The 27,842-nt window shown below is 47.7% G+C and overlaps 1 protein-coding gene across 2 annotated transcripts in view; it reads right to left on the reverse strand.

Moving 5' to 3' along the window:
- Window positions 1–18,007, reverse strand: part of NAIP (NLR family apoptosis inhibitory protein) — a 33,880-nt gene extending 15,873 nt beyond the window's left edge. The window contains exons 1-9 of one of the 2 annotated variants that reach the window (XM_046665485.1): window positions 17,945–18,007; window positions 15,596–16,166; window positions 14,297–14,396; window positions 10,117–10,198; window positions 9,065–9,116; window positions 7,301–7,420; window positions 5,460–5,559; window positions 1,157–1,238; window positions 109–166 (exon numbers count right to left, since the gene is read on the reverse strand). In XM_046665485.1, the coding sequence (XP_046521441.1) occupies window positions 109–166; window positions 1,157–1,238; window positions 5,460–5,559; window positions 7,301–7,420; window positions 9,065–9,116; window positions 10,117–10,198; window positions 14,297–14,396; window positions 15,596–16,163 (1,162 nt within the window). In that variant the 5' untranslated portion in view covers window positions 16,164–16,166; window positions 17,945–18,007. Of the gene's footprint in view, window positions 1–108; window positions 167–1,156; window positions 1,239–5,459; window positions 5,560–7,300; window positions 7,597–9,064; window positions 9,117–9,171; window positions 10,078–10,116; window positions 10,199–14,296; window positions 14,397–15,595; window positions 16,167–17,944 lie in introns of those variants that run through there. The other variant, XM_046665487.1, reaches the window with a different exon arrangement.
- Between the last annotated feature and the right edge of the window lie 9,835 nt (window positions 18,008–27,842).

Genomic DNA, 27,842 nt, shown 5'->3' on the forward strand with positions numbered 1-27,842 from the left:
AGAGAAGAAAGGAGGCACGGCTACAAATACTCTTGCTTTGAAATGCCCGCCATCCAAAGAGACGCACACCTACATACGATCCCCGGTGGTACTTCAGCATCTCCTCACCTGGCGCTGGAGAACTAACGGCTGCTGAATCCGCAAGATTGCTTTCACATGTGGCTTCCTTTGAAAATAAAATCCTCGATTGAATGGAGATTTGTGTAAGGGAGTGGGGGCATCATGTTACAATTAGGGACCAAACAACCTCTAAACAGAGCCCGCCCTCAAACATATATGCCAAGCGAAGGGAGGGGCGCCACAAATAGAAAACAATAAGTGATCTGCAAACAGCTGCACGCGCGCTCCCACGTGGTCACATGCACTGCGTTCCATGGGTGAATCAAGCCGTGATTACATCCAGATAATAGAGTCACAGCGTTCAGAGCAAGGCGGACGCTCCAAAAATCATCAGGTGCAGCTTCTGAACTGAGTTTTTATTTTTACATTTGTATTATTACATACCTAGGATATAGGAAGGTTATGTTCCATCCTTAAAAAATAAGCTATTTATATGTCCCCAAACTTTTTTCTTCAATTTCATTTTTTAATTTACAAATATAAAAGATGAATCAAGTGAATAGTAAGTTACTTTGTTTTCTTTTTATGGGATGGCAAACGTAATATGCCTAACATGCAGCCTCAAATAAGGTGTGCGTGTGCGTGTGTGAAATTGATAGTGGCGCTCATCCCAGAGAACTGGGTAGGATTTCTCAGTTTGAAGGGGTCAGCCTATTACCTGGATTTATGATTTGGCTGGTCATTTGCTTTTTACAAGACACATGTCTTCCCAGCCCTGAGAAGGGCCAAGTGGCAAGTCAGACCACACTCTTCCAGGCGCAGGTCACAGGTGGGCTCCAGGTAGCCTGGGAGCTAATCAGCTCTAAGACCCAGAGTCTGGGCCCCAAAGTACAAAAGACTGACTCCACATTTCGTGGGGCTTGGTATCACGTCTCTGTGGTTTATCATAGCATCCTTGTCCGCACTTAGACACGATAGGTGCTTAATGGACATTGGTAGAATTTATGTATTTACTTATTTATGATAAGTAATTCGTGTTCAAAACCAGTTTTTGATCGGGTACTGCTAAAATAAACAAGGTAGTGTTGTTGATTACCGCTAATCCAGCAAGTTCACCACGGCTCTGGAGGTCTGGAGTCACTCCTGCAGAGGACTTCATATTTTGGAGAAACTGACAACTAAGCACAAAGGTAAAAGTTATAAAAATAGTTGTATGCAATTAAGTATTTGTATTAGGTTTTTAAAAGCACTGGCAGAGTTTTAGTGGCAGAAATTAGTACAAAATTAACATTTCCAGTGATTCTGTCAGCATTGTTCTCAAACGGGGCATTTAGACTGGGGCTCTCAGCAACAGAAACATAAACGGTTTATGAAGTAATGGTGGGGATAACCAGCAAACGTGGTGGAATGAGTGCATACTTAACACTCTCCCGTGAAACCAACTAAAATGAACCTAAGGAATCAGAAGTAGAGAAGAAAACTCCATTTCTGGATTCTGGCACAAAAAAAGGACATCAGTAGAAAAACTGGTGAAATTCAACTAAAGTCTGGCATTGAAAGTAATGTGCCAGTGTTGGTTTCTTAATTTTGACAAATGTCCCATGTGATGTCAGATGTTGGAATGAGGGGAACTTGGACGTGGGGATATAGGAACTATTTGTATTATCTTTGCACCTTTCTCTAAATCTGAAATTATTCCCCGATAAAAAAGTTATTAAAAAAAAAACTCGATAATATGAAGACTAAAGAATGGCCACAAACATATTCTCTGAAAACTATTTGCCAGACATCATGAAACCAGGACATCTAAACTCAGGTAGGATGTCTGTCTGAAGAACCAACGGAGAAAATTCTAAAGAGCTCTCTGCACAATGATTAACTTGAAGGGATGAGAACTACAAATGTAAGTAGGTAAATGGGAAAACTAGGAACAACCAACTGTCTTGGGCTCATTTTCATGCTGCAGAACCACAGGACAACAGGAGAGAAGGCAAGAGGACACTCCATTTTTATATTCCTAGATGGCTAGAGATGAGTCCAGGAATAGAAGGGTCGCCACAGGGAAACAGCAAGCAGGACTTTGAATGTCTCTGTCCACGGCCGCTGTGCAGGCAGACCCATCAAGGAAAAGGGCTCTGAGGAAAGGTAAAATACAGACTTTCCCATACTAACGAAGCCAATATAGCTAGTTGCCTGTACAGGTGGAACAGTTAGCTGCCCCGCACTGCACAGAGGAACTTCTTCAGTTAAAAGGAAAGTGATGACAGGTGGAAACTTGTTTCTACCCAAAGGAACGAAGAGTGCCAGGGATGGTAACTAACTGGGGAAATATGAAAGACTTTTCTTTTTCTCCTTTTAAAATGTATTTAAAGAATAATTGTTTAAAGCAAAGATGTAACACTATATTGTGCGATTTATAATAAATGTGAAAGTAAAACATATGACAACAATAGCACAAAGGATAGGCAGGGAGAGATAAGAGTCACTGTTACACGGCTCAGACTTTGTACGTCAAGTGTTGTAACGCTATTTGAAGATGACTGTGATGTTAAACACGCATACTGTGAATTCTAGAGCAGGTTCTAAAAAGACAAAACAAAGACGTACGACTAATAAGCCAACGTTAGAGATAAAACGGAATACTAACAAGTACTCAAAGAAGTCAGGAAAAGAAGAAACGAAGAAGAGCTGGGATAAAGAGAAAACAAATAGCAAAACAGTAGATTCAAATCCAATCACATCAATAATTACATTAACGTAAATGTTCTGAACCCTCCCATCAGAAAGCAGATATGGTCCAACTATTGAAAAAGCGAGACCAACTATGTTTCCTACAAGAAACTCATTTTAAATATAAAGTCATAGATAAATTAAAACTAAAGTGATTTCAAAAAAGGCATACCTGTAAAAATTAATTCTAGGAAAGCTGGAGTGGCTACATTAATATCAGATAAAGACTTAAGACTAAGAAATACTATGAGGGATAAAGAGGGACATTTCATATATTCTCTCGATATGAAAGAGCAAAGAGCAAAGAATACCCAAGACATGCTCCTGAGGAAAAGAACAAGGAGACTTTACGGGAAAATATGAAAACACACCCAACATTATGCATAATTGAAGTGACAAAAAGGAAAATTCGTGCACTACCAAGTTAGTGAGGAAGCAGACCGAAGGAAACTCCTCCACGCTAGTGGGAATGAGAATCAGCACAACCGACTAGAAAAAAGTTTTGCATCATCTAGTAAAGCTGACTGTCTGCAAAGCCTGTGACTCTGCAACCCCCCGGTTCATTGTGTGTCCTAGAGAAACCCACAGGAGCTGAGAAGTAGGTACAAGAGTGTTCATAGTGGCATTTTTTGAATTTGCAGCACTCTGAACACCACCCAGATGTTGAACCAAGAATATAATGGGTAAATTATTATATATTCATAAAATAATATACTATATAGCAGTGAAAACAGTGAACTACAACTTTACACATAATTATGGATGAGTCTCCAAACAATGTGGAGCAAAATGAGGCAATCACGGAACGGTGCAGTATGCTTCCATGTATTTGAACATCTAAAAAAGGCAGTTAACTACCTTGAAGGATACATATCTAGTTGGCAAAATCATAAAGAGAAGCAAAGGAATCATTAACCCAAAATTCAAGATAACATTTCTCTCTGGATTGGAGGGACAAGGATATAATCGGGATCGGGGCAGGGCGAGCACGGGACGGCTTTGTAAGGCATAGGTAATGTTCAGCTTCTTCCCTCTAGTGCTGGGTTCACTGGTTTCTTTTGTGATTGTCCTTTAAATCCTACCTAAATATTTGAGGCGCTCCTTTAGAGGCATCCTAGTTTGCAATTTAAAAAAAGCAGGCAGAGGAAGAGTAAAAATCCACACAAAAAGGGAGTTGATAGATTCCAGAAAAAGTTCTAAAGAAATTAGACTGCACCCTAGAGCATCCTTCCAAGAATCAAGAAGAATATCCTCACTGTTCTCAGTAATTTACTAAATATTAAATCCAAATAAGAAAGAAAAAAAAGCAACTACTTCTGTCAAAACACCTTCAAAGCAGATTGAAAAAGTAGAGTTTGCAATCAAAGGATTAAGGATCAGAAAGGCGTGAACTTCTCAGCAGTCACATGGGCAGCTATTAGAAAATGCAGCAATGTCTCATAAATTAGAATTAGGATACCTCCCAACCTAGAATTCTACAGCTAGCTGAACTACCAAACAAGCGTGAGAATACATATTTATTCAGATACAGGCATTATATGCAAGCTAAAAACAGGCATCTCTTATGCAGACTTTCCCAGCAAACTGTAGAGGAGTGTTCCACAAAATCAGTGAATAAACCAAGAAAAGGATGACACTGGATCCAGGAAACGGGAGCTACAACACGAGAGAGAGGCAATAGGAATCCCCAGAATGACTATGAAGACAGATCCCAGGATCCTAGGATGTCTACAGGACAAGTAGTTCACGCTGGAGTAGGTCAGAAGACATTATGACAGACTCCTTGAAGAAAGCGAAAATGATACGATATCTTACAGGCCCGAGTCACTGGATGAGAGATTTAAACATTTGGAGAATTGAAGAATTGAGGGAATTGGAAGATGAACTTGTGCTAAATACATAAAAAACTAAGAAAATGGCTATACTTAAAAAAAAAAAGGAAAGCAAGTGTTTTTGAGGATATGGAGAAATTGAAATGAAATTGAAATTACTCAGTGATTAAAAACAGAATTAAGTACTCATACATGCTATGACATGGATGAACCTCAAAACATTATGCTAAGTGAAAGAAGCCGGATGCAAAGGTCATAACGTGTGCTTCCATTTGCACAAAGTATCCAGAACATGCGAATCCATAGAGAAGGAAAGCAGATCGGTAGCTCTAAGGGGATGGGGTGGGGAGGGAGAGAAGGAGTGACAGCCTAATGGACACAGAGTTTTCTTTTGGGGCGACGGAAATGTTGTGGAATCGGATGGAGGGAGGGGTGGCTGCTCCACATGGTGAATGTGCTAAATGCCATGCACCTGGATTGTGCACTTTCAAATGGTTAATGTGTGAATTTCACCTCAAAAACCAAAAAACTAAGCAAACACACTAACAAGACAGTTATTGCTTCCTAAAAAATTAAAAGTTGTACAGCGAGGGCAAATGAACCATAATTTACTACAAGGTCCAGCTCTGCACAGCATTCATGCCATCATGACAATGTAAACAGGTAAACATATGATCTAACCAACTACACGACATGTATCACGAGAGCCGGGAGTGGCAGAGAAAGGCTCCCCCTTCACAGTGTGGATGTGGGTGGGGGCAGACTTAATCGGAGAGAAATGAGGGAAAGTTGTCAAACTACATCCAAACTCAGACTCGAAACCTTCGTTCCACGCACTTGGGAGAATATTTGGTGTGATCTTCTACTGGGTCATCGCCTTCCTTCCAATTCTCCAAACATACTCCACAGGAAAAGCACTGGACTACGTCCTTTACTCCTGGAAGGAACGAATTTCAATCAGTGCCACTGGCGTGCGTATTTGTTAAGTGACACAGATAATAACCACAGGCCTTTATTAGCAAAACCCAACTTGCATTTCCAATCAGATTTTGTGACAAAGTCAGAACGTGGGTCACCAATGAGGCAATATTCTATTTAGGACTCTTCTCTCACCAATGGGGTGATGAGCAAGTGGTCACTGAATGCTCCTTGTACCATGCGCTTTGAGGAACACCTCGCCCCATTCCATCCTCCTTCTGTGGGAGCCAGAGACTTGCAAATCAGAATGTGGAGCTGAAGCTCCATGACAGAAGAGATGTTTGTCTGTTTTGCTCCTTAACGCATCTCGTGGACCTGCCTGGCACTCATCAGGCTCTCGATATGTATTTGTTTAATAAACAAATCACAAAGAATATATTTAGAGCTCTGGAAAAAAAATATGAGGGAACGCAGCAGCCCTTGTGTAAATAAGTTCATGAAGATGCCAATGCCTCTTCCTGCGTCATTGCCAGCTTTACTCCACCAGAAACAGGGTCCAGTCTCCTTGTGAGACTGTAATTCTTTGGAAGGAAATCAGCATTTGGATCCACCAAAGGATCGAACTAGAAGCGGAGCATCACTGTCTTCCTTCCACTCTTGGACCCCTGTGGGGACTGCAAAGCTAGGGCAGAGGAAGATCTCCTTTTGTGTCTGGACAAAAATATGAGGTTCTGGAGCTTACGAGACCCTAAAAGGGTCAGATGACTCAGATTTGTGGGGAGAAGTGGAGGCTCAGAAGACAGTGGGGACACTGGACAGGCCCTTGAGGAAGGCAGGGAAGAGGAAGACGGAACAGAGAGAGGAGGAGAAGGGGTGGGGCACTGCCCTTCCAAATGCGTAAGACTGGGAGGCGTGAGGACTTTCTGTACCAATGGGATATGTCTGCTAGACAAAGTGACCACATTCTCCTAGTCTGCACTGCTCTGTGATATTTGTGATGCCTGCCTGACCTCTCGGTAAAAGATCTGTGTGGACCTCCACTGTAGCTCAGTGCCTGTGTTCGGTCTGAAGAAGGCCGCGAGGTCCCTAGGGCACAGCATCCATCCTCTGGTCACCTTACTTCACCCCCGGCGGAGATTCAGCTGAGGGCAACAGGCCACTCCGGACTGCAGAGTGGGACTTCTGGTTGACCAGCAGTTAAAGATGGAATACTGTGAACTGACGGAAGATTCTAAATGCTTAGGAATCAAAGAAGATTTCCTGACTTTCTCTTCCAGGGAGAGTGTGGCAAAGACTGCTATCCACAGTCCCAGTGTCTCTCATTCTTCCATACTAACAGAAACCCCAAGTTGTAGCTGGGCACATTGCCACCCAGGAAAAAGATGAAAAGTCCCAACTCTTCTTATAGCTGAGTATGGCCATCTGACTCTTAAGTTCTGGTGACGGAGACAGAAAAGCGGAAGGGTCATGTGACAGTTTCCAGGGGTGCGGGGAGAAAGGGGTAGAAAGTAAAAGATATGATAATTATTCCAAACAGAATACCTGTATTCACTGTTGGTCCAGACCTTAACGTTTCAAGTTTGGAGCTTCTCTCCCTAAGGGAGGTGTGGAACTGCGAGAGGACTTATGATTCAGGGAGGAAAGGAACGAAGAGAAGAGAGGAGGTTGTTGAGTGTAGATAAACGCAGGCCCAGCCTTGTGAGGCAGATATGGGGTTCCAAGGGGAGCACGGCAAGGGCCTGGTGCAGCTCCTGACTCACCCGTGTAGAAAAGGCCTGCTTTCGCCAGAGCTGCGGCTCCCACGGGGGAGGCATGAGGCCAGTTCTTAAAAGAGTCCAGTCGCAGTTCTTCATTCGCAAAGATGCTGTCACTGGAATAAGCTTGAGTAAAAGGCATATGGTGAGACCAGCGAGCTTTGATGTCACAAGTGCGAGTGTTCAAGTCCTCCCCTCCTATTTACAGATGGACCATGTGACGTGTGGCGTTTGCTTCAATAGAATCGCAGGAGGGGAAAGAAGAAAGGTGTCTAGATGCGGCGGGATTGACCATGTGCTGCCTGTTGGAGCAGAGTGGTGGGTATATGCTGGGTGTACACTACTGTCTTATTTCTGTGTATGTCCAAAATTCTCTGCAATAAAGTATTTCTAAATTCTCTATCATCTAGCATCAGAATAAAATAAGAAAAAGCTAGAAGAGAGTACCCCCCCCACCCCGCCAAGTTAGTGCCAGGATTGGAGAAAGGCAATTTCCTTGTAGCTCCCTTAAGAGCAGACAGATTTATTTCTTCCCTTTGGGGTGTCCACTCTATGGAGTGGCCTCCGTTAGACTTCCGCCTGGTGCTGGCCCCGGGCTTTGGTTCCTGTCTTCTGCACAACATGAGGACTTGAAAATTTATGTTAACTTGGTTCTGCAAATTTCCTTAAGAGGAAAGCTTGTGTCAATGTTTCCCTTAGCCCCAGGATTCCTGCTGTCACTTCATTTTTAATCTGAATATTATTTAATGGATGGCAAAAACCTCAATCCTTTCCTCCTGTGTGTCTCCTTTACTCCCACATGACTATCACACTCACTTCTCACACCAGATGTGTGGCCGTTTTCCCCACAACAGCAAGTAAGTGTCTGACACCAGCTGGGCGTCCTACAATTTAACTCGATTCTGACACTGTCTCCCCTGAGATAGCGTCAGACCCCACAGGGTAAGGGCTCAGTCCCACAGGACTGCTCCTACCCCACTGCAATTATTAGAGTGGCTCACAGAACTCAGGGAAGCACTTACTTAGGTTTACTACTTTGTTAAAGGACATGATAAGGACACAGATGAACAGCCAGATGAAGAGATGCACAGGGTGAGGTCTGGGAGGGTCCCGAGCACAGGAGCCCCCATGCCTGTGGCGTTGGGGTGCGTCACCCTCCCAGCGAGGACGTGCTCACCAACCTGGAAGCTCTCTGGACCTTCCTCACCAGGCTTGATCGATTATTAACTCCGTTTCCAGTCCCTCTGCCCTCTGTGGAGGATGGGGGGTGGGGCTGACAATCCCAAGCTTCTAATCATGGCTTGGTTTCCCTGGAGACAAGCCCCCATCCAGGAAGCACCCAGAGTCACCTCAATAGACCAAGAGATGCTCCTGGTGCTCTTAGCACTGCGGGATTTTCAAGGGCTTCAGGAGCTCGGTGCCAGAGACCAATAGAAATGTTTTCTATTATCTCACACTTAATTTGTCAACAGACACTAATCCATTTAAGGATGTTTTCAAACCATTTTATCCAAAAATTTTGCTTTAAGGGAAGTGGCACTCGAGGACCCAGCCCTGCATATTTCCCGATGCACATTTATGCTGAAAACCTGAGTCACTCCAGAAGACCAGAAATCCCTTATGAAAATAGTTTTTTAAAAAAATGATTTATGGCACTGTAAAATGAGGAGGGAAATGGAAAGGTTTTTAAAAAAATGAGGAGAAACAAACAGAAAAACGTAACAGAAGAAATGAACAAGCCAAGCCTTTGGAGCATGTCTGAGTCTTTACCTGGCGCCATGGGTACCACCCTCTTGACCCAGGAATTCAGAAAATGTTCTCCCTGAAGGAAGGGGAAATGCCAGTTATCACCTGTTTGACTGGGAGTAGACACCTACCCGTGAATAAAAAGGAAAGAACGTGTCCCCAGAAGTGAAGAGTTTCATTGGCTTGAGTGGCAGGGTTGTTGGAGAATCGTTCCTTTCTTATTTCTATTAATGTTGGAATTTTTTATGCAGTGCAAAAAAACCTGTGACTGGTTGTTTATACCCAACAGAAGCCTTCTCGGGGTACGTTTCCCGAAAACGCAGCTCAAAAGCGGAGATCCGTTGAGACAGCATGGATGTCGTTCAACTGATGGGGAAGGATGAACCACAGGAAGGAGTGACGGGCAAGGATGAGATGCAGGAGGGACTGATGGGCAAGGATGAGATGCAGGAAGGAGTGACAGGGAAGGACGAGACGCAGGAAGGAACCTGGACTCAGCGGGGTGGTAGGTGTTGAACAACTGCCCCTTCTCTGACAAGCACCCGATTCCTTTCTGAGAAAACACTCCTCCGCCACTGTCAGGCCAGGTTCTCTGCGGGTTTCTCGTCTTCTGGGTGACATTAGCCAACGAATTCTTTTTTCACTAAGCCATATGGATTGGCTTTCCTGTCACCTGCCGTGAGGACATCCTCACTACAGAGCATAAAGTGACTGGGTAGGAGCCTGCTGTGGGTGATGGTGCTGGTCCCAACGTATCAGCAGGCCTTCCAAGGGGGCAGCCAAGGGAAGCTGGGCAGGCGGCCTCAGCCTGTCAGGAAGGCAGGCAAGCGATCAAAGGCTGCCCCAGAGAAGGAAATTCCGAGGGCTCTAGTTCAGCAAGAGAAAGTGGTTTTCTTTACTGTGCCAGACGAAGAGCAGGCAAATGAAAGAAGGGAAGGAGAAAGGGGGAGAGCCCATGACAAGGAAAGAATGTCCCCCCACAAGCCAGGTACGAGCCATGAGAATGCCCCCCAAACCAGGCACGGGTTACGAGGCAATCATGCCAACCAGAGGACAAATCTGCCATTACAAATTACCGTGACGCCAACAAACCCCTCGTAGCTTTGAATATACTGGGCAATCTCCTCCGAGGACTTCTTACTTTGAAGAAATTCACACCTATAATTAATAAATGGAATAAAAATTTACCCCGATACTCTGACATAGTTGTCCTATATCTCTGTTATTGTGGTGAAGGGTAAACAATAAAACTACTGAATTGTATACTTCAAATTGGTGAATTTGGGGCTGGCCCCGTGGCCGAGTGGTTAAGTTCGTCCGCTCCGCTGCAGGCGGCTCAGTGTTTCGTTGGTTCGAACCCTGGGTGCGGACATGGCACTGCTCATCAAACCACGCTGAGGCAGCGTCCCACATGCCACAACTAGAAGGACCCACAAGGAAGAATATACAACTATGTACTGGAGGGCTTTGGGGAGAAAAAGAAAAAAATAAAATCTTTAAAAAAAAATGGTGAATTTTATTATACTTCAATAAAAACTGTCAAAAAGTTTACCCCAAAACTTATTTCTGAGAATCATCATTATTCTCATACAATTATTCTTTGTTTCAGTTGGGGCCAACATGTAGAATAATTTAAAATTAAACTTCAGATTATTTTTTCTCTTGAAACAAACTATATAATACAATGAAAGAGACTGATTTACAGTAATATAGGCTGGGGTTTTTCACTGTTTGTTTAATGAAAGTCTGGTGACTAAACCTAGTTCCTGGGGTTATATAAAAGTTACCGGCAGTGGGGGGAACTGTATAAAAAAATAATAATATTTCATCTGTTGAACAAAATACATCACCACTTCTTAAAAAAAAAAACAATGAAAATTAATTTTGAATTTTTTTTAAAAAAGCGTATCAAATACCATCCAAGAAAACACATTCCTTTCCAGGAAAAAGCAGCAATTTTTAGATTAACTTTAAAAAGTCCCTGTAATTCAAATTAAAGGCTCCTTTCCCGTGGTGGTGCAGTAACAAGCGGGCTGGGAGTCAAGAGGCCAGAAGGTTAGTCCCAGTTCTGCCTCTAATGGGGTAGGACCGGTGTTGTCATTATTCTCTTGGAATCGCACGGGAAAATGAACTCCACTAGATGGCTCACACATTGCTTCAAGGCCGCCAGTGTGGGGCAGCCGGGGTCCCCAGGTTCCCGGTGCACAGATCTTCAGGGGTTGTCCTGAATCTGTAGTAACCCACCGAGCACACCAAGGACAGAGCAAGGCCCTGCCCACGTGCTTATGGAGTGAGGAAGCACTCTGTATTGGTACTTTCTGAAAAAACTACAGTAAAATCAACTTACATGTATTGAGTACCACATTTTAAAAGGTGTTACAGTATACTCGGACATTTTTTCCATGGTTTAGAAAAGAGGGGGCTGGCCCCATGGCCTAGTGGTTAAGTTCAGCTGGCTGTGCTTCATTGGCCCAGGTTTGGTTCCCAGGCGCGGGCCTGTACCACTTGTTGGTGACCATGCTGTGGTGGTGTCCCACATACAAATTGAAGGAAGACTGGCACAGATGTTAGCTCAGGGCAAATCTTCCTCAAGCAAAAACAGGAAGATTGGCAATGGATGTTAGCTCAGGGCCAATCTTCCTCAGCAGAAAAGAAAAGAAAAGAAAAGAAGCAACATGGCCAGTCTGTAACATTGAATTCCAAGCAGCTCAGGAGGGAGCAAGCAACAGGAATCTCAAGGTCCTGAATCCTAATTCCAGCTCTCAGATGGACGGGCTCACCAGGAGCTCACAATGATCAAAGGGTGAAAGGTCAAACAGCCATCTTCACTAACATGTGTAGCTTTCACAAGGCCTTCGCTCCATATGCTTTATTTATAACCCTTACAACCACCCACCAGCTGTATCTTACCATTTGCATTTTGCATCCGAGACTCAGAGTCCAGTAGCTTGTCCGGGCTCTGGGGCTTAGGAGGCAGCTCTGTGCAACTCCTCCGCCTCTGTGCTCACCCTGCCCTGCTCCGTATCTGCAGCCCTCAGCCCCTTCCTGCTCTGAGGCTGGTTCTGGACTCACATCTTCTCTCCCGTGCGTCCTACCTTTCCCTCAGCCCTTGTCAGGAAAGGGATGCCATCGCCACTCCAGGAGGACATGCGACTCCAGCTGGTGCCAGTCACATGGTGGCCCATGTGAACGGTGCCCAGTGTGTAACACAGCGACACTGAGCATGTGGCCCTGAGCAGATGTGAATGAAACCTGAGCAGAGACAGGCGCCAAGAGCCAAGAACACTGAGCCCGGGCTCATCCTCACCGGGTGCGTACCCACACGGTGAGCTGGGCACTATGAGTGGTTGGGGGTCTATCCTGACGCGTCAAGGAGCCAGAGTGACATTCAAAGTATTTGCCAGTCTGGCTTTATGCATCCTAATAACTGTCTCATCCCTTGTCAGGAGGACCTCGCCCTCGCCCTCCGCCCTCCCCTCCTTTCTCCTCTCCCCCTTTGTTCACTTCCTCCCTCCCACCCACCTCTCTCTCTCTTTTTTTTGTTGAGGAAGATTTGCCCTGAGCTAACATCTGTTGCCAATCTTCCTCTATTTTGTATGTGAGCCACCCCCACAGCATGGCCACTGACAGACGAGTGGAGTAGGTCCACACCCGGGAACTGAACCCAGGCTGCCCAAGAGGAGCGCACCGAACTTAACCACTAGGCCACTGGGGCTCACTCTCTTTCTTTTCAATTACAAAATTTAAACATGATAGGAGCGAACAAAGAAAAACGTGCAAATCCCCCTTCCCTCCGTCTCCTGACAGACCCAAACCCAGAGATACCTATTGTTTGGTTTATATCTTCTCATAACTTTTTAAATATGTTTTCAAACAAGTCCGTATATAGGTTGAGTGGTTTTAAACATTTTTTAACATCTTATACTACACATTATTTTGCACATTGCATTTTTCACGTTATCACAGACATCCTTTGTTTCTGTGAGCACGGCTGTCCACGTGCAAGATGACTCATAAACGTCAACACTGCCCAGCTGTTTTGTTGACCTCTGATCCAACCAGCAACTTCTTTGCATGTAGTAGGCGTACGGCAAATATTCGTTAAAGAAATGGAAAATGAACCTGACGGCACTGCTAGATCCGAGCGTTAGGTCACAGGAAACACAGGAAGTAGAAGAACGTTAAATGATGCCATAGAAACACATCCAGCCAAACAGAGGGCAGGGCGTCTCACGGGACAGACCACACGGCTTCTTTCACACACAGATGACAAGAAGGAGAGAGGCCAGGAGGAGGACGCCCGTAAGTGAGAAATCTTAAGAGACACAGAAGCTGTCACACATGGACCTTGTTTGGGGGGGTGGGGGGGTGGACGTTTGAACACTGACTGGGATGTTGGATGATATTGAGGAATTACTGTTAATCCTTTTTAGGAGAGGTAATGATATTGTGGTTATGCTTTTTTAACTTATTTTTATATTTTAGCATTATATACTAAAATATCAACAAGTGACATTGTATGATGTCTGGGGTTTGCTTTGAAATAATCTGATTATTATTATTTCCAGGGGAAAAGTGGACAAGAGATGGATGAACTTTGCTTTGGCGTGTGTTGCTAAGAGTTTGGTATACTGTTCTTTTCTGCATCAAACTTTCCATAGTGAAAGTTTTAAAAATTGTTAAAGGAACGGATCTGTATTTGGCAGATACGAAGTCACGTAGAAAATAATAGTAAATACAGCATTATGAACAATACACTTTGTACATGTGACAAAAATACATGAAAATACACTTTGTTTCCTAAGCAGGGAACTAAAGACTACTGCAATATATAATCAAAACTGCGTTTCTGAAATAAACGGTTTTCATTTGGTGTCTTTTCAGCAGTACGTGAAAGCATTTGTAATAACGTTTTAAACACTAACTTTTCAACTTCCTTTAGACACTATTTATTTACACCACGCCTATGTGAATTATTCTTATTTATTAAGGCAGATCCTGCAATTTCTGCTTGGCAACACGTATCTCAGTATTCGAGACAATAAGACAACATTTAAGAAACTTTTAAAATGATATAACTCAAAATCTTCACCATGCAATCCGGCCTTTCTTGCTTGAACAAATTCTAGAGTGTTCCAATTTTGGGTAGGGAAAGATCAAAACTGAAGGTGCTACTCCGGGAAGGTGACTTGTCTTTAGTTTTGTCCTTAACAACAAAAAAGGATAATTATGAGCAAAAAACATTTATCTACTTACTTGGGGAACCACTTGGCGTGTTCCTTCCAAGGGTCGTCTCCGTCTTCCCAGTTGCCCAAACACCCCCCGCAGGAGAAGCACTGCGCGGCGTCCCGGCTCCCTGCGCGGAGGGCACAGTGAGAGGCTCGGCGGCGCGCGGTGGCCCGAGGGTCGGTCCGGAGCTGGCGCTCTGCGCTCGGAGGAGACGCGCCCGCGCGGCCACCCGCGCATCCTCTCGCCGGCCGAGTCCCCCCCGCAGCCCCGCTGCCCTAAAGGACCACCCGGGACCCCACGCCGCCCGCGGCCGTGCTGCTCGGACAGAACTCAGGCTGCGGGGCGGGGCGGCCCTCCCGACGGCTGGTGCTGGCCGTTGGAGCTGTCAGGGCGCAGGCCGGGGAGGCAGGGGTCCCCCAGCTCCCGAGAAGGACGGCCCGGCCAGAGGGCTGAGCGGTAGTTTGCCATGAAATTTCGCTGGGAAGTTGGCACATTTCTTAAACTTTGAGCCCCAGTGACTCGACCGTGACGTGGGGGCAGGGGCAGGTGGTTGGATGAGAATGAGGGCGGCACCCGCGCCAGCATCAGCGGGCGCTCGGGACCGCAGCCGCGGGGACCGCAGCGCGCAGTCGCGTCTATGCGAGCACCGGCGCGTGGACCATTCCGGCCCTGTCGTTCGAGTCAGCCTCGAGATTAAAGCAAGGGAACAAAGCCCCTCCCACGTTGCAGAGATTAAAGAATGGAAGAAATCAGGTAAGAGCAGCCAGAGGAGGGCGGGGAGGAGAGAGGGTCGGGCTGACCAGCCCCTTTGTGTAAGGTCCTAATTTAAGGAAAAGTAACTTTCTTATTTTATATACATTTGGCAAATTAACACGCTGTGCTAACATAAGATAAAGCTAAAGGAAGATTACTACAGTTGAATTTTAATAAAATAGACCTTGTACCTAATATACCACCTTAACAGGTGAGAAAAGAGTCGCAAAACATTGCAACTGAAATACACAACTTAAAACTGGCTAGGGGCGGGGGGTGGGGTCCGCAGCCCCGTGGCTAGTGGTTTAATTCCCACGCTCGCCTTCCGCAGCCCGGGGTTCGCAGGTTCAGATCCCGGGCACAGACCTAGCACCGCTCGTGAAGCTGCGCTGGTGGCAGCGTCCCGCATAAAACAGAGGAAGGTTGGCACAGATGTTAGCTCAGCGACAATCTTCCTCAAGGAAAAAGAGGGAGATTGGCAACAGATGTTAGCTCAGGACAAATCGTCCTCAAGCAAGAAAAGGAAGATTTGCAACAGACAATACTTCAGAAAATGCTTTCGAATGACAGTACCTGTGAAGACAAAGCCGGCAGCGGAGAGCTCCCTTGGGGCTGTCGCTTGGGCATAGAATGGCCAGTCCTTGAAGGATTCGAGTCTGGCCTCCTCCTCTCGGTACCGCGCTGCGTCCCCTCTCAGGGTCCCCGGCGGCTTCCTCACTCTGACCTCGTACTTGGCGACGTTGCCCACGTCTTCGCCCAGCAGGAACCCACAGTCTGGGCGCAGCCTCTTGTGGTCGTCCAGGGGGCGTTTGTGCAGGCTGGCCCCGAACAGGATGAGGCCGCAGCAGAAGCACTGCACCCCTGCCCTGACGCCGGTGAAGTGGAAGCCGGCCGCGGCCATCTCCTGCGGCGTCCACGAGCTGTAGGCCTCGTAGGTGGCAAACGTCTTGAGCCTTTTTGCTTCGCTGCGCATCCGCGAGTTGAAGCCTTGCTGCATTTTCTCTCGTTCTCGCTGCTCCTCTTCCTCCATTTCCTTCGCATACTGCACGGCGTCTATGCCCAGCAGCGCAGACAGCTCCTGGAGCAGCGCGTGGTCGAACCTGGAGTCCCTCCCGGCGGGGGCCTTCTCCTCGGTGGCCATCTCCTGAAAAGGGAGGAAAGCAGGGCGAGGGACGTTTCCACCTGGCCCGCTGGTCCCGAGACGTCTTCCAGGCCCTCTCCTTGCCGTTTCCCTTCTTCTGAGGCGTCCTGGTCTTCCGTGCCGCCTCCAGCCCCGTTCGGAGCCGTCGAGCCGGCGGGTCTGCGGCAGCCTCCCCGCCCTCCCCCCGACAGCAGGGTCCGCGTGGGCCCAGCACGCGAGGCCCTCCCGCCTCAGCACCCACCCTCACTCACGTCAAGGCAGAAAAGAGGGGCCCTCGGCTCCCCGTGCGTCGGGTCCGAGATGCCTGCGCGCGCCCTCCCCACGTGCGGCTCCGCGGAAGGCGCGTCCGGCCGTGCCCGCGGGTGGAGCTGGGCGGCCGCGGTCTGCCACACGCTCGCCAGGTGTTTTCCGTGCCCCCGGCTTTAGGCAGCTCGGCTGATTGCGAATCGGCCGTCTACCTGCATTTCTGCAAAAGTTGCAGCTAATTGAAGACCTTGGATCAGATCAGGGTGCCCCCCGCTTGGCGGTACCTAGAGCGAGGGAAGAGCTGTGCGCTGTCTGAGTCAGCGGGTGTCCCCAGGGGCTCGCTCAGCCCACAGGGCTACTCAGCTCTCTGACCCAATGGCTCTAGTTTCTCCGTTCTCTCCCGATGCCCTCTCTCTGGGGAGTCTCCACTCTCCTTGGGCATGGCGTTCCTTCCCTCTACAGAGGGACTGGCGGTAGCCTGGTGGCCTGGGCAGCCCATGGCTCGCTCTTACTTACTTTCACTTCCGCCAAAGCAGCCCAAGCCAGCCAAGGCACGGTATTCTCGGCTGACTTCTCCTCTGCCTGAATTTCTGTTTTAACCCATTGAGCTATTTCCTCTGGCTCTACCACCGTCAGATCCCATTGCTGTGCTTTTCCTCTCATCAATAGTGACAGTACTTGAGCGAATTCAAACCAGGGGTGCCTCAGCAGCCAGCCTGGCCTCTGTGGTTCTAAATCTAAATCTTTCTCCCAGTTTCATCTTTCTCCCAAACAAAGCCTCAGCCATCACTTAAATTATAAAGTAAAAAACTGTTTCAGTTATCCCCTCGCAGTGTCATCTTCAGCTCTTAGGACTGGTGATTGAAAACACAAGATTGTACTTGGTATACTTACATAAGACTTTAATAAAGGGAAAGGATAAGAAGCAAGAGGAAAACCAGGCAAGCATCAGAGAGGTCAGACGCCGGGCCTGGGTTCTGGGGGCCTTTCCCAGGTGCACAGGGCGTGCTGCACTCAGGAAGCGACCCACTCGTGTGTGTGCAGGAGCTCTCGGTCCCGGGGAAAGCACCATGCCGTCTGAGGAGGGGTCTCTTATACCCCTCTGGTCATGTGCCCAAACCAGGCTGCAAGACCAGCTCAAAAACAGAAACAAGCGGTGCAGGCTGCCCCGGGGCCGCCTCAGACCCTCACACAGGATTACTGGTTAACCACCAGTTATCACATTTCCTTCTGGTTCAGCCGACAGAAGCACCACGGCTCCGGGCCTCCCGGAGGTAAACTAGGGCCGGGTGGCAGCAGACCAGTGGGGATCAATCCTGGTCCTGAGGCCATTCCTGGAGGAGAGACCTCCCAGCCTCTGCCAGGGTCGTGTTCTTTGACGCCAGGCTAAGGGTGCCAGGAGGTGACGTCGAGGATCTGGGATTCAAACCCAAGTCTGCGTGACCCCAGGGCCTCCAAAGGGAGGAACACGAACCAGAGAAAGGAGATCAGGCCTGGAAGGAACGCACCTGTGCCGGAGCCGGCGATGTACTCACCCGGAGGTCTGTCCGGAGTCCCGGTCAAAGGGAAGGAGGACGTGCAGCCTCGGCACAAATGCCCTTTGTCCTTTACTGGGAAGTATGGGAAGATGTTTGAGGAACTAAAACTCAGAACCGATTGCACAGTTTGCCGAGAAGTCACCAGTCACAGCTTTGGGGGAGTGAGTCAACAGGACCCAAAAGGATTAACAAAACCTAGCGTGTCCCCGAGAGGAAGTGTTTTCCTGTAGCCGGTGTGCTAACACCGGGCAAGGGTTATGGTGCCAGATGAAGTCTTACTTCTTTGATGCCAACAGTTTCTATCTTTCTGGTATCTTTTAGGATTTTCTCTTCTATCCTCGGGGCTGTAAAATTTCACAGCATCGTGTGGAGGTGTGAGCAGCCCTCAGGGGGCCTCTGAAGTCTGAGCACGTGGGTCTCCATGCGGCCCTGGGAATTATCTTCTGTGATTTTGTTGAAAATTCCCTAGGTCTGCTCTGCTCTTTCCCCTCTTCGGGGGCTCCCGTTGTTCACACGGGGTGACTGATCCCCTGAGTTCTTGTCTGTCCCCTCACACATTCTCTCAGTGTGCTGCTGGACTTTCTGGGGGCTTCCTCTCCCCCATCTTCCAACTCTCCAATGGTATTCTTCACCTCAGCAATTACGCTTCCGATTTCCCACAGCTCGCTCTTGTTCTGACTGTCCCTTAGTTTCATGATGAGTAGGTTTTTTTAACCAATGCAATCTTTCTGAATCTCTCCTATGATCTGTCAAATGTCAAATCTAAAACAATTTAGTAATGAGTTTGACGTCCTTCATCAAGGGAAGACAACCCCGGGACCCGGGGATGTGGGGTGAGGGCAGAGGAACAGGGTGGGGTGGGCCAGGAGGTCGGGGTCTCCTTACAGGGCTGGCAGGTCCTACTCCCTGGGGTCGGGGAGCTAGCTCCCCGGAGCTGGATGTGATGGGTGTACGTTAGGATTCCTTGACAGGTGTTTCCTATACATTCGGGCTGACTTAGGTTTAGCTGGTGACCTGGCCGGGCTCTGGGGCGGCCCCCATTTTGTGGGTCCTGATGCAGGAATTAACTTTAGCAATCCCAGTGTTTCAGTTCATCTGTCTCCTGAGTCATCTGCTTCCTCAAGGCCATTACCATTTACCTTGGTGTTTACTTTTCACATTACCAGCTTTCCTCAAATGTATACTGATCCTCGGTTTTCAATTCATGTTTAAGAATCAGGCAATTTAAAAGCTATTTGGTCAAAATACCTAATTAAAAACTACACAAGGGGCCAGCACGGTGGCGCAGCGGGTAAGTGCACACGTTCTGCTTCGGTGGCCCGGGGCTCACCAGTTCAGATCCCGGGTGCAGACATGGCACCACTTGGCACACCATGCTGTTGTAGGCGTCCCACATATAAAGTAGAGGAAGGTGGGCACGGATGTGAGCTCAGGGTCAGTCTTCCTCAGCAAAAAGAGGAGGATTGGTGGCAGATGTTAGCTCAGGGCTAATCTTCCTCAAATAAATAAATAAAGCCACACAAGTGTGACTTGAACCCAAGCCTTCATTTCATGGAGAACAGATCCGGGAGCCAAGATTTGCTCTGGAGAAGCTCTAACTGTCAGAGAAACCCCTCAGAAGATGATTGCGAGCGCCCTGCAGAGACAGAGCGAGCAGCTGGCAGCTCACTGGGATGCTCCTCAAGCACAAAAGGGCCGGTTCTTGACGGTTCTTTGTTTTGGGGTGCCGGTGCCTACACCAGCTCCTCTGAGTCAGCTGAAACGTTTATTCCATCTCTTTCTAAAGAGAAGAATCCGCTAATCTTTTGGCTTGGGGCTAACACCTGTCTATCTAGTAATCTGATCGTGCTGTGGAGGGAGCCGGCTGTCCTGTGCGCAGACTTTAGATTCGTCCCTGAGTTTCCGCTCCTGCCCCTCTGGCCTGGCATCCTGACTCCCACTGCCCAGGGCTCTGTGAGGGCGAGACTCGCCCCCAGGCGACCTGTGTGTTCAGGCCCTGCTTTGTCAATTACTGCTACTCCATTTGAGTTTCCACCCCCCAAAATTTGTTAAAATATCCCACGTGCCGATGGTCCCTTCCTGCTTTCTCAATTTTTCTGGGTTTGTGCTTTTTAAAATCATTTCAATAGTATCGGTGTAATTATTACCAATAATAAGAACTAAAATTTATTCAGAGCCTGCTACTCGCCTGGCACAGTTCTAAACACTTTAGACGTGCCTATTTAATCCCTTTAGCAATCCAAACAATGTTGGTGGGGTCTTCACTGGCCCCTCCTCACTCTTGTACTGACACGTACAAAGTCACAGGGACAGTGTTCTTTCGAAGCACTCTCCATGGTGCATCCAGCTGTTCCTGGACCAGCAACCCTTTTTACAGGACGCCAGAGGTCAGGGGAACCTCTCCCACTGCTGACCCCGTGCCTGCACAATTCGCCCCAATCACCCGTACTTTTCGTCTGTAACATTATTGTTTGCGCCCGTGTCCAATGCACACTGCATTTATTGTGGCACCTTGTGCATTTGGTTGCCCTTATTAATTGGATTTTGTTTTACTATTTTTCTAAATGTTTATTGATGAGGTATAGGACTCCTGGTGTATTAATATATGATTGTAAATCCTCTTGAATTTTCTAAGTAGACATTTGGATTATCTGAATATCATGACAGATTTGTCTTTTACAGGCATTTCACTTTCTTGTCTCATTGCATCGATTTTATCCTTTAATATAACGTTGCTTAATAACAGCGATAACAGGTATCCTGTCTTATTCTTGACTTTGGTAGGAATTCTTCTAAAGTTTGGCCATTGAGTATGATGATTGTTGTAGATTTTTAGTGGACACCCTTTATCAGTTGAAAGAACTTCCCTTTCACTCCCAATGACACTGAAAACTTAGTCTTAATGGGAAAAAGACCCAAATATCATTTCTGTATGGCAGGAAGGGAAAAAAATCCCCAAAGGAGGGGAATTAAAACACTGGATAGCCAAAAATGAACAGGCAAACACACTCACAAATGTCCACTTCCCACCCAATCTGGAGAGAGTATCTGAGGCTTTGAGTTTTAAAGTCATACTGTTTTCAACAACTTTTTAACCAAAAAGTTCAAACACACACACAGAGCAGTATTTAAAATTTCAGCCATTCTGGGGCATATTATGTATCTCATTGGGGTTTTAATTTAATGGTTTATTGGCTATTGATTTATCTTCTATGGTAAAGTGATCAAATCTTTTGCTTATTTTTAAATTGTATTGTTTACCTTTTTACTACTAAATTGCAAGAATTCTTTGTATATTTTGGATACCAGTCCTTTGTTCAATATTTGCATTGCGAACATATTCTCTCAGTCTGTGAAGTGTCTTTTTGTTTTCTTAATGGTATCTTTCGAAGCAGAGGTTTTAAATGTTGATGAAGTCTGATTTTAATTTTTTCTTTTACGATAGACGCTTTTTGTATCCTGAGAAGTCATTGCCTGTTGTAAGGTTGTGAAGATGTTCTAAAAATTAACATTTGGATTGTTCAATACCAACTGTTGGTTAAGGACGTGGAGCAACTGGAACCCTCACACACAGCTTGTGGGAGTGTAAAATGCTGCAATTCTACGGAAAAATAGCTTGGCAGTGTCAGGATAAGTTAAGCATATATTTACTATTCAACCTAGCAATTCCATTCCTACATATTTACCCAAGAAAAAGGAAAACATATGAACACACAAAGATTTACACAGGAATGTTCATAGTAGCTTTACTCATAATAACCAAAAAACCAGAGACCACCTAAGGTCCACTGGGAATAAACAAATTATCGATACGGTATCCATGCAGTGAAATACCAGTAGGCAGTAAAAAGGAGCAAACTATCGCTACATGCAGCACGGATGAGTCTCGAAAACATTAAGCCAAGCAGAGAAGCCATATGCACTGTGTGACTCCATAGGAAGAAACTTGTACAGCAGCAAAACTAAGCACAGTGATGGAGCAGCAGCAAGGGGTGCCTGGTGCTGGGGTCCTGGGGAGCGCTGGCCGCAAGGGGGCCTGTCCTCCTTTGACTGGGGTGGCCGCTGCATGGGTGTGTGCATTTGTCAAAGTACCAACTGCTCCCTTAAAACGGGAGCATTTCATCGCATGTTAACTATAACTCAACAAATGGGATTTCTAAAAAATTCTAAGTATGTATACAAATGCACTAATGTTTAAGGAGAATCTAAAGAAACGAAAAGCAATTCCACGTTTGGAATTTGTTTTCTGTAAAGTTAGCTGAGTTCATTTCTTTCCTTTTTTTCCTCTTTCTCTTCTTCTCCCCAAAGCCCCCAGTACATAGTTTCATATTCTCGTTGTGAGTCCTTCTGGTTGTGGCATGTGGCATGCTGCCACAGCGTGGCCTGCTGAGCGGTGCCACGTCGGAGCCCAGGAGCCGAACTAGCGAAATGCTGGGCCACGGAAGCGGAGCGCGGGAACTCAACCACTCGGCCCCGGCCTGCCCCTGAGTTCACTTCTTTCAGGTCAGTAGATGCTGTTCTCAGGGCTGTGCACCTGTCACGTTTCTGGAGGCGTCAGCTCCCACACTCCGCACTCTCCACGCTCACCTGGAGGGTCTGTGAACAGTCCGACACAGGAGGCCCGCGATGGCCCGGGAATGTGCACTTCTGCCCAGTTCCCGGGTGCTGCTGGTCCAGACCCCACCCGAGAATCACTGATCACAGAGATGCTGAAAGGATCCTTCCGTCTCCAGAGAGCCGACTCCTAACACCTCACATCTGCACTGAACCATCCCCTGAGAGGGCGTGTCAGCGAAGCCTGACCCCTGAACTAGATGATCTTCCCCGGTGACAGGGACAGAGAAGAGGCAGGCCAGGCCACCACACCCGCTGGCCCACAGGTATGATTTATACAGCCCGTGTGGTTTTTAAAATTTGGATGCCAACATTTAAAACTTAGGAGAATTCACTTCAAAATCCAGTTCTTAATTTCTCTTTAAATATCAAAATAGACGGCACCAGGGGACCTACATTCCCTGGACACATGGGCTGGGGCTGGGTGACGGTCACCTCCTTTAAAAAACGTGTCTTTTTTGGACTAGGTAACAAATGCACATGCACAGAATTGAAAAGGCACAGAGCATGTGCAGTGAAAACCACACCCCTCTTCCGCCCGGAGCCAGCACTGTGAGGCTGCCTCCTCCTCGTGGAACCATGCCTCCCCGACGCTGCCGCTTCGCACCCCCTGCCTTCTCTCTTATTCGCGTTGTCCCCCAGCCCCTGTGGCACCTGAGTTTGCGCCAAGCCCTCTGACAGCCCCCCGCTGCACCCCCACCACACTTGCCCTGTCACTACGCGGCCGCGCTGACCTCTCCACGGGTCCACCTCGGCTCAGGCCGGGAGGCTAGGGTTTGTGTCCTCTTTTTGGTGTCTATATCCTAATGCCTAGGATCCTGTCAGACAGATAGCAGAGGTACAAGGTTTGTTGAGTGAATTAATAAATAAACCACTTGTGTATTATTTCCAGGGCCCTGGGCCTGAAGTGTGACTCAAACAGCAATTTAGTCCTTTGAAATCAAGGATTTGAATCCCATAAGGAGCCCATCAGAGTCCCCAGCGCACCTTGTAATAGGCCCCCCCAGAACAGAAGCAGAGGACACGGAAGGAGACTGGCAGATCTTCTGTTCCAGCAGAGGCTCACCCGGCGGACGTCGGGACGCTCCTGCGACCACCTCCAACTCCCGCTCCCTCCTCACCACAGCCCCGGCTCGAGCCTCTCCTTTCTCCTGAACCCTGCTGCCCACCAGAGGCCCTGGCATTCCAGCCCCCACTTCCCGAGGGCCGGGTGTGCCCTTCCCTTCTCAGGCCCATGAAACCACCCGACCGGAACCGCCAGTCACTACGGACGGACAGCGCGGCACAGACAAGGCCACAGCCGAGGACGAGGCCAAGCGCTGAGGAATCTCACAAAATGTTCCTGTTCTTTCTGCCGCCGTCCCGAGCCGCAGGAGCCGCGGGGTCCCCTCACTGTTCCCACACGTCCGGTCTGCTGTGACAGGTGTTCATATACACGTGGGTCACATGTGGTCCTTAAACACAGGACTCACATGCTCGTAATCCCATCACGCCTCTTCTTCAGCCTCCAGACAGCGCAGCCACCTTCTCCTTGTGTGGATGCGGTCATTCCCAAGGGCAAACGGCAGCGCACGTATTGTCCACAGGTGGGTGGAAACGTACCGTTTGACCCACGACCCAAATAAATGAACAAGAAACTTGATTTCAGTTTCCCGAAGCCTTGAGCTCCACACCTGTTGAGGGACGTGACTGCTCCAGGCCTGCAGCTAACAGCTAACATTAGCTACATTATTTTTTTTTTGAGGAAGATTAGCCCTGAGCTAACTGCTGCCAATCCTCCTCTTTTTGCTGAGGAAGACCGGCCCTGAGCTAACATCCGTGCCCATCTTGCTCTACTTTATACGTGGGACACCTGCCACAGCATGGCGTGCCAAGTGGTGCCACGTCCGCACCCGGGATCCGAACTGGTGAACCCTGGGCCGCCAAAGTGGAACGTGCACACTTAACCGCTGCACCACCAGGCCGGCCCCGAGCTACACTATTTTCGTTTGCTTCACCACGACTTTTCAGGATTCCATAAATTTTATTAGTTTTGAATACTTAGTTTGTAAGGCTCAAAAATTTAAACTATATAAAAGTACTGAAAACTCATTCTCCCCCATCCCTGCGTTCGTCCACTCTGATCTCCCCGGCCCGGGCTGCTGCCTCTATCAGTGCCCGTGGATCCCTGTGGCTGGTGCGTTAGATTAAGAACATGCAGATTATGACCAGCCGAGTGAGGGGCACGTCGTCTGAGGGCGGCAGGCAGCCCCCTGGGCATCGAGCTCCCACTTGGAGGAAGTGAAATCGCAGGTCGTTGTGAGGGAAGGGGTAGTTTCAGTATCCTCGGGCGAAGGAAGCAGTCACGAGAGTCATCACTTACAGATCCCAGAACAGGGCTCAGGAGCGGGGAGAGCGGTCCTCCGTGCCAGGTCACCAGCAAGCAGGCGGGGAGCAGGGCAGCCAGCAGCTGTCACAAGGCTGGGGGGGAGGTCACTGACTTTCCACAGACTCCACTCCAAGTGGTTGTTTTAAACGGTGCCCCAGGAGCAGCAGAGGGAACTTCCGCGGGAATCCTAAGCTCGAGCTTTCCCTGCACGTCCCCACTCTGTGCGCAGGGCCGTCACACTGAAACGCTGAGGCTGAGCCTCCGAGGGGCTGTTTTCTCAGCACAAGTGGTTTGCAGCATTCCCTTACCGTCCTTATTTTCGCAGGGTCCACAGATGTCTCCCCTTCATTCCTGATCTCAGTAATTTGAGTCTTCCTTCTTTTTTCTCTTGCTCAATCTAGCTAAAGATTTGTCAATTTTGTTGAACCAACTTTTGGTTTCACTGATTTTCTCTATCGTTTTCCAGTGTTTCTTTTCGCTAACACAAATATACGTTCTTATTTTTCCTTCTTCCTTACGTAACAGGTAGCATACGACATCCCCTGAACGCCAGTATATTCTGAAGGGTGTACTTCAGGTAGAAGGAAATGATCCTAAATAGATCTGAGATGTAAGAAGAAATGAGCCACAAAAGTGGTAAATATGCGATTAAACCTTAATAAACATTGACTGATTGAAACAAATATTAGTCTGACACAGAAAAAAAGAAATATACGATAACACAAGCGAGGAAGGAGGTACGTGAGGTTAAATGCAAGGGACACATCACCTGGAGGCTGTGACGTCACCAGTGAGTACAGACACACGGCTCCGCGCCCTCAGTTCCCTGGCCGCTTCCTTCTTCCCGAGGCCTTGCTGCCTCAACTTGGCGGCTGCTCCCTCTGCCCCTGTCCCGGGCCGGCAGAGTCCACGCTGAAGCACACAAGCCAGTCTGACCGGGGTTCCCTCCACCTGCCCCAGCCGGCTGCACTGTCACACCACTGAGCGTGAGATCTCGCTCCCCAAGCCGTCCCCAGAGGATGTTGGCCAATGGGGAACGTGAGATGGAACTGGGGGAACCTTCTGGAGAAGCCCCACACTCTCAAGTGAACACCCCTGCTGGGAGACTCCTCCAGCTTCTCCCAGCTTGTCACCAGGCCCGGCCACCGTGCAGCACTGCAGCAGTGTTCTCCCTGCCTCACTCTTCCTCCTCTTCCCTCCCTTCCCTTCCCTGCATCTGCACCTCCCTAACAAAGTAACAACACTTTCATCTTTGCTTCAGGTTCTACTTTTAGGGGACCCAAGTTAAGAAATGATGTGTATTGTAATTTCTAGGGTAACCACTAAAAGAAAAGAGAGTATACAATTTCCAAACTAGCTGAGGAAAAACATAGAATGGTGGAAAATAATCCAAAAAAAGCAAGAAAGAGAAAAGCAAAGACGGAATAGTTGAAACAAATTGCACAAAGTAAGGTGGTAGATTTAAACCCAAATATATCAGTAGACACATTAAATATAAATGGACAAAACGCTTCAGTTAAAAGACAAACATTGTCAGACCCAATAAAAAAGAATATGAAGTAAAACGTATGCATTTGAAAACATTTAAAATAAACCTAATTTCCATAATGAATTTTAAGTTTTAAGTTTTCTAGTTAATCCAACAGCAGGACTCAGACAGACCCACTATTCCGGACGCTGTCACGTCAGATGGTTTCCTTCACTGTTGTAGCACAGATGGAGTTCCTAGAGGAAAGTGAAAGGCCGGGACTAACAGTCTCGGATCATCACCATTTCTACTTCTGTAATCTTACACAAGTTGGGGTTTTCTTTATAACTTTGAGAAAGGAAATCCTCCTTAAGCGTAACTTTATCAAGTATGCAAATGAAACACAAAACTGGAGAGAGAAAGCAGCCAAAGGGCACTGAACATCCCCTTTCCATGCAGAAGTGAGGGCGTGTCTCGAATGCATTTCCAGTAATTTTCCAAGAGGGGAGCACTCACTCATGCCTTTCTCCTGAGCAGGGAGGGGAGACAGAAGGCTCTGATCATGTTAAAGGCATCTCCTACAAGCCACAGACAGCTCTGCTGACAAAGCGGAAGGAAGACAGTGGTCCTGTGGTTACCGAGAGCTGAAACCTGTTTCCACATCAAGAACCATTTGGGTCTAGGCTGAGAGAATATGACTCCTGGGAGAAAGCTGTTACTTTGGTCATGTTATGTCTTTGTCTGTGTGTCTGCACACAAGCGTGCTGATAAAGATGCCTACTTCTGGCCTCCATCCAAGATTTACTGAATAGACTCACAGGATAGGATTACATTATCTCTACTGATGTTTTTCGCTAAGAACTGTTATTTATAAAATCGTGAATGTCACAGTGAAAATCTAGAGCGACTCGCGTTTGCAGATTTAAAGTAAAGACACCTTTGCTGTGGAAACCTGATTTGCTCTCCACAGGGTGGACCCTGGGAGAGCGCTGCCTGCGCTGCTGTGTCTGCACCCAACTCGACACATTCCCACCTGTCTCTCTGATGACCCGGAGAGTCGAAGAGGTGGGTACAGAGTCCCTGGTATGAACCCGAGTGGGGCGAACAGGCACAGACACCACCACGTCGGCCTCATTAGCCTGAAGTCTGAGGTAAACCAGGCTCAGACACCAGATAAGACGACGACGGTGGTCTCAGATCCGCCCCACAGAGAAACACCAGTAACTACACAGGAAGCCTGAAAGCAACAGGTGTGGCAGGTGAGGGTGAAAGTTAACAGGACCTTTGCCCTCACTGCCTCAATCTCCCCTCAGGTAAGCCATCCCCTGTTGTCATGGTAACTGATAAAGGCAGGAATGTCGCCTTTCTCTCAGGGGCTTTACTGAGGTAGAACCTACTCCTCACACTGAGCTGCACCTGGACTGGGCGCACTGTGGGGATCTGAT

This window comes from Equus quagga, chromosome 7 (genome assembly GCF_021613505.1).
Source record: "Equus quagga isolate Etosha38 chromosome 7, UCLA_HA_Equagga_1.0, whole genome shotgun sequence".
NCBI classification, from domain to species: Eukaryota; Metazoa; Chordata; class Mammalia; order Perissodactyla; family Equidae; genus Equus; species Equus quagga.